The sequence below is a fragment of the Cebus imitator genome, unplaced genomic scaffold (genome assembly GCF_001604975.1).
Source record: "Cebus imitator isolate Cc_AM_T3 unplaced genomic scaffold, Cebus_imitator-1.0 Scaffold32, whole genome shotgun sequence".
NCBI classification, from domain to species: Eukaryota; Metazoa; Chordata; class Mammalia; order Primates; family Cebidae; genus Cebus; species Cebus imitator.
In genome coordinates, this window is record NW_016107347.1 from 6,078,589 (window position 1) to 6,085,774 (window position 7,186).

General features: G+C 40.9%; 1 protein-coding gene across 10 annotated transcripts in view; it reads left to right on the forward strand.

Annotated features, from left to right (window-relative positions):
• Nucleotides 1–7,186, forward strand: part of PHTF1 (putative homeodomain transcription factor 1) — a 55,592-nt gene that overhangs the window by 43,485 nt on the left and 4,921 nt on the right. For all 10 annotated transcript variants that reach the window (XM_037737024.1, XM_037737021.1, XM_037737020.1 and 7 more), the window contains 4 exons: nucleotides 2,157–2,313; nucleotides 3,182–3,355; nucleotides 3,460–3,549; nucleotides 4,297–4,518. In XM_037737024.1, coding sequence (XP_037592952.1) covers nucleotides 2,157–2,313; nucleotides 3,182–3,355; nucleotides 3,460–3,549; nucleotides 4,297–4,518 — 643 coding nt within the window. The remainder of the gene's footprint in view (nucleotides 1–2,156; nucleotides 2,314–3,181; nucleotides 3,356–3,459; nucleotides 3,550–4,296; nucleotides 4,519–7,186) is intronic.

The following is a 7,186-nucleotide window of genomic DNA, read 5'->3' on the forward strand; positions in this document are numbered from 1 at the left end:
TCACTCTCATCTCTCAGGTTGAAGTGCAATGGTGCAATCTTGGTTCACTGCAGCTTCCACCTCCCAGGCTCAAGTGATCCTGCCGGCACATGCCAGTGCACCCAGCTAATTTTTATATTTTTTATAGAGATGAGGTTTTGCCATGTTGCCCAGGCTGGTTTCGAACTTCTTAGCTCAAGTGATCCACCTGCTTCTTGGCCTCCCAAAGTACTGAGATTATAGGCATGAGCCACTGTGCCTGGCCAATAATAGCTATTTTGAATTTTCTGTCTCTAAGGTTGTATATTTCTGTCTCTCTGGAATTGGTCACTGGTGTCTTATTAGTTCGTTTGGTGAGATCATGTTTTGTTCGATGGTCCTGATGCTTGTGGATGCTCATTAGTGTTTGTGCATTGAATGATTAGATGTTTATTGTAGACTTCACGGTCTGGGCTTCTTTGTACCTGTCCTTGGGAAGGCTTTCCAAGTATTTGAGGGGAATTGGGTGTTGTACTCTAAGTTTTTCGTCACTGTAGCTGTATCTGCATTAGGGGGTACCCTAAGCCTAGTAATGTTGTGGCTCCAGCAGACTTGTAGAGGTTCTGCCTTGGTGGTCTTGGGTCAGATCTGGGAGAATTCTCTGGATTACCAGGCAGAGACTCTTGTTCTTTTCCCTAACTTTCTCCCAAACAAGTGGAGTCTCTCTCTGTGCTAAGCTGCTTGGAGCTAGGAGCAGTGACACAGCACCTCTCTGGCCATTAATACTGGGACTGGGTTGGGACAGGCCTGAAGCCTGCCCAGCACTCGATTTTGCCCAAGGTCCACATGGCGACCACTTGCCTGTCTACCACCTATGTTTACACAAAGCCCAAGGGCACTACAATCAGTAGGTGGCAAACCCAGCCAGGCTTACGTCCTTCCTTTCAGGGCAGCAAGTTACCCCCTGGCTCTGGGCAGACCTGGAGATGCTGCCTGGCAGCCAGGGCCTGATGTCGAGAACCTTAGGAATCTACCCGTTGCTCTATTGTGTGGTAGCTGAGCTGGCACCAAGGCAAAAGACAAACTCCTTCCCACTCTTCTCTTCCCTTCCTCAAGCAGAGGAATCTCTCCTGTGGCCACTGCTGCTCAAGGCCTGCAGCAAGTACTGCGTGGCTATTGCTGATATTCACTCAAGTCCAAGGGCTCTTTGGTCAGCTTGTGGTCAATACTGATAGGCCTGGGTATCTCCCTTCAGGGCAGTGGGCTTCCCTGTGGCCCAGGGTGGGTCCAGAAATACCATCCAGGAGGCAGGGCCTAGAATGAGGGACCTTAAGAGCACACTTGGTGCTCTACCCCACTGTGGTTGAGCTGATACCCTGGTCCCCTTTACTCTTCCCTATCTTTACCTCAAGCAGAAGGAGTCTCTCCCTGTAGCTACCACAGCTGAGAATATATTGGGTCACTCCTGAGTCCAGCATGGCTCTGAGTTTCACCCAAGGCCCACAGTGAGTACTGCCTGGATACCACAGTTGATTATACAGAGCCCAGGGCCTCTTTGGTCAGCAGGTGATGAATGCTGCCAGGATTAGGTCCTTCCCTTCAACCGTGCTGGTTCCATTTTGGTCCAAGGTGTGTCTGCAAATGTCATCCAGAAGCTAGGGCCTAGAATGGGGGCCTCAGGATTCTGGTCCCTTGTTCTACTCTGGCTGAGCTGGTATCCAAATTGCAAGACAAGGTCCTTTTTACTCCTGTCTCTTCTTGGGCTATGAGCAACAGTGCCTAGCTTTGCAGTAGGGGTGGCACAAGCACTCCCTGGCCACTCCAGCTGGTATCTCAATAGGTCATGTGCACCATAAGTCTACTGGCCTAGTGGAGTGGCAGTAACAGACAACATAAGGTAGGCGTTGCATTGTATTTGAGAAGATGTGGAGAGGACTGTGAACCTACTTTTGTGCAACACTGAAAAGTGTATGCTTCCTTTCAGTTAACTGACATGAGTCTTTGAAGAATAGACTCACATTCTGAGTCTGAGTGAATATTCTGTCATTTGATACCCTTCTTAGCAAGCTGAAGTCTTGAAAAATATGATTCCTGAATTTTCTTGATTTCTAGAATAATATAGTGTGTTCCTCAGAAGAAAGTGGTGTCTTGAAAGGTGTTACTTTCAGAAACTAATCTTTTTCCTTTTTTAAAAATAGGATTAAAAGAGTAAAATTAATATCTAACAAAGGGACTGAAACTGACAATGACCCAAGTTGTGTACCTCCTATCAAGAAGAGACAATGTCGACCAGAGATTAGAATGTGGCAAACAAGAGAGAAAGCAAAGTTTTCAGATGGAGAAAAGTGCCGTAGGGTAAGATTTAGATGGATTTAACAAAACTTTTTTTCCCCTTGTAACATTTTCCTATTAAGACTCTGTTAGAGGTATAAAATAGATACTAATAGGTTTGTAAATTTGTCCTAACAAGTAAGTAAAACCACAGGATATGACAAGAAAATATCACATGAAAACTGGAGCTTAGTCTTAAAATATCTATTACTAGACTTACTAGTTTTGTGAGTTATCCAGCCTTAGCAGTAGGCTGGTAGATTTAATAAACAGATTAGTGAAGAGGGTGCTGTGTCATATTCCAGAGAAGCACTGATAGTATAGTAAGGGTTTGGGAAATATTTTGTGGGTTTAGGTAGAGATGGTCTGCTCTATGTCTATAACTATACACTTTTACTTTACAGTCTTAAACTGTTTTATTTGTTAGATTATGGCATTTAGTCTAATATTTATTGAGCCATTACTATAACCAGGCATTGTTTTAAGTACTTTACATATACTAACTTATCCCCCTTTTTTTTTTTTTCAACAAACCTGTGAAATAGATGCTTTTATTATCATTATTTTTCAGATGAGGAAACTCAGATACAGGCAGATTTAGTCAATTGCTCAAGGTTATGTTTCTCGTAAGTAGAAGAGCTGTGATTCAGGCTTAGAGTTTGACTTGACTCTTGGTTTTTGAATACTACATAACAGCGCCTCATCATTTAGCATATTTAGTTTCAAGTTAATATTTTTCTTAATTGAGATTAATATATGGATTTGTTCAGCTTTGGGTTAGTTTACTTTTACTGCTTGGTGGTTTTCGTATTTTTTTTTTTGTTATCACTCATGTAGCTTACTAGAATATTTTGGGTTGTGCCCTGTGAAGGTGTTGTTGTTCTCTTTGTAGGAGGCTTTTAGGCATTTGGGTAATGGGGTATCTGATGACCTGTCAAGTGAGGAAGATGGTGAAGCACGGACACAGATGATATTATTGCGTAGGAGTGTGGAAGGGGCCTCAAGTGACAATGGTTGTGAAGTTAAGAATAGAAAATCAATACTTTCAAGGCACCTAAACTCTCAGGTAATTTCTGTTTTAGTTTATGAAATTATAGGACTAAATCACTGAATTTAGTAACAAAGCATTTAACATAGTTTCCTATTGCTTATTGGTTTGATTTTTGGCAGGTAAAGAAAACCACTACAAGGTGGTGTCATATTGTGCGGGATTCAGATAGTCTGGCAGAATCAGAATTTGAATCAGCAGCCTTCAGCCAGGTAAAGTGTCCCTTTGAGAAATCAAGGTATATTTTTGAGTGTAATAACTTTATCCATTCCTTTTTTTATTAGTTGGCTTAAAGTAGCATTTACATTAATATTTGCCTGCCCTCCTTTGTCTCCAATTATCCATGTCCTTATCTAGCAGCTTTTAATGACTACACACCTAGAAAGAGAAATAATTTTTTTCCATATTGACTCTAAGCTTAAGAGTATCACAGATGGGCTGGGCATGGTAGCTCACACCTGTAATCACAGCACTTTGAGAGGTTGAGGTGGGTGGCTCGCTTGAGTCCAGGAGTTCAAGACCAGCCAGGGAAACAAAATGAGATCCCATCTTTACAAAAAAAAAAAAAAAAAAAAAAAAAACCCAAATTTAAAAAAAAAAAAAAAAAAAAAAAAAATAGCTGAGTGTAATGGCCTGAAGCTATAGTGCCAGCTACTCAGGAGACTGAGGCAGGAGGATCACCTGAGCCCAAGAGCACGTAGCCTAAGTCCAAGAGGTTGCAGTGGGCCATGATCGTGCCTCTGCACTCCAGCCTGGGTGACAGGGTGTGACCCGGTATCAAAAAATAAAAAAGCATTATTGTTATGCAAAGCCCTGTGAACAAATGAATTTATGGTGATTGACTTATGAAGGCTTGACTTATGAAGGCTTTCAAGCCATTGCTGTAGATAACTTGTTTTATTTCACATAGTTATTTTTAAAGATGAATAACATTTTTTGCTTTTTGTTTTCCTTTAAAGTGCTCTAGATCTGGTGTGAGTGGTGGCTCTCGAAGCCTCAACATGTCAAGAAGAGACTCAGAAAGCACCCGCCATGACTCGGAAACTGAAGATATGTTATGGGACGACCTGTTACATGGCCCAGAGTGCCGGTCATCTGTCACCAGTGACAGTGAGGGGGCCCATATGAATACCCTTCACTCAGGGACCAAACGTGACCCCAAAGAGGATGTTTTTCAGCAGGTCTGTGCAGGCAAGATAAGAATAGCTGGTATTTATTGTGTTTTTACTGTGTATCAGACACTGTGTTATCTCATTTAACTTTACAGTAATCCTTTAGGGTAGAAACTATTATTATCCTCAGTTTAGAGGTGAGGAGATTGTGCAGAGCCTGTAAGTGAAGGTGTTGGAACTAGAACTCAGGGAGAAATAATCTCGAGTTGCCATAACCTAAATTTTTCTTTACATTACTTTTTCAAATTATTTTTCTTAGAATGGTCCTTAATGTTTGTTTATATTTTGTATGAGTAGACTTTGCATATAGAAAATATAATATACCCTATATTTTCATGAACATCACAGTATTACATATTAATTACTAGAAATTGGCATTGCTTGCTTTTTCAATAATACATAAATAATGCTTTTAATTTCAGGTTTTATATTAATATCATAAAATCAGATAGCCATTAGAAGGTATTTCAACCTTCCAACCAAGGTAGAGATTCATTCTACATCTGTGTAAATTTTTACCATCTGTCATTTAGTGATAATAGTTCCTACTTAGGAATAGTGTGAAATAGCTAATGAGATAATACAAAGGACATAGCATAATACCTGGCAAGAGTAAGTATCCAATAAATGTAAGCATTATTATCAATATCTCCATCAGATGATCAGTTGGCCTCTTCTTAAATACTTCTGGAGCTGGAGTGCTTGTTATTTAATGATACAGCTTATTCTACTTCTGGATAGATTGAATGATGAAGAAATAATTCTCCCATCAATCATTGCTTAATGTCAATGATTGTTATGGTTCTTAGGTTTTTGTTCTTTAGGCTAAATATTTCCACATTGGCTTGCAAATAGTGGATGATGGATATACATTTGTTTATCGAATTCTCTTGATTCAAAGTTACCATTGATTTAGGTTATACATTTTCATTTAAAAAATCCATTCATTAAATGTATATAATTTTTAAAAAATGAACTAGAAACAATGTAAATTTTCTCATTAAAGTTTCATTTGTTTGTTTTTTGAGACAGAGCTCACTCTGTTGCCCAGGCTGGCATACAGTGGTACAATCATGACTCACTGCAGCCTTAACCTCCCCGGCTCAAGCGATCCTCCCACCTCAGCCTCTTGATTAGCCACCATGCTTGGCTAATTTTTAAATTTTCTGTAGAGACAAGGTTGCACTGTGTTGCTTAGGCTGGTCTTGAACTCCTGGGTTCAAGCAGTCCTCCAATTCAGCCTCCCAAAGTATTGGGATTACAGGGGTGAGCCACCGTGCCTGGCTCTCATTAAAATTTTATGCTACTTTTTTGATTTTGCAGTGAGTTTAAATATTTTTTACATTCAGTTTGAAGAGTCATCTGAATTACATTAGCTTTCAGTAGTTATGCATAGCATCATGATAATCTTGATCTCCTTAGCACTCCCCTCCTTTGAGATTTGCAGTATTATTTTAAGACATATATAAGAATAATTCAGTGTGGTAAACTTACTGTGTGAAATTCAATAAATCATTTTCTAATCCTGTTCACCTAGCCTGTTCTTCTTTTATTTCCTGTATTTTTTTTTTTTTTTTTTNTTTTTTGAGACAGAGTCTCGCTCTGTTGCCGGGTGCCAGTCTGGAGTGCAGTGGCGGAATCTCAACTAACTGCAACCTCGGCCTCCCAGGTTCAAGCAATTATCCTGCTTCAGTCTCCTGAGTAGCTGGGACTACAGGCACGCGCCACCACGCCCAGCTAATTTTTGTATTTTTTAGTAGAGACACAGGATTCTACCATGTTGGCCAGGATGATCTCGGATCTCTTGATTTCATGATCCACCTGCCGTAGCCTCCCAAAGTGCTGGGATTACAGGCGTGAGCCACCGCGCCTGGCCCTCCTGTATATCACACTAACCACCCAAGTAAAAAAGTTTCATTCTTGACCCCATTCTTTTTTTTTTTTTTTTTTTTTTTGATGGCGTCTCACTCTGTCACCCAGGCTGGAGTACAGTGGCACAATCTCAGCTCACTGCAGCCTCTGCCTCCTGGGTGCAAGCAATCCTCCTGCGTCAGCCTCCCAAGTAGCTAGGACTACAGGTGCCTGCCATCACACCCAGCTAATTTTTATATTTTTAGGAGAGATGTGGTTGCACCGTGTTTGCCATGCTGGCCTGACCTCAAATGATCCGCCTGCCTTGGCCTCCCTGGGACTACAGGCATGAGCTGCTGTGCCTGACCAGCCTCATTCTCCCCACCCTTAATCACTTGTGTTCTCTTGATTGAGCTGTCTGAATACCTGCATCTCTCTGTTTGTGGTCACCCTGCTTGGTGCAGGCCATCATCTTTTTTTTTTTTTTTTTTTTTTTAAATCGCCCTGCCCAGGCGTAGTTCACCATCTTTCGGGTCCTAACACGTGTGCTCGTGCAGTGCAGGTCATCATCTTAACTGGATCATTACAACAGCTTCTGTAGGCTTGCCTCTCTTTCTTTCGTTTTCCTCGCTACAGCCATAGTGATACTTCTAAAATACAAATTTGATAATGCCGCTTTTTAAAAAGTCCTTTTTTCTTCTTTCTGGATTGCTTGCTGCTTTTATTTATTCTAATACAGTCTCATTCTGTCCATTCTCTCCCTGCTCCTCCCATGGTTAACTTCAATTCCACTAACTTCCTTCTTTTCTTTTTTTTTTTTTTTTTT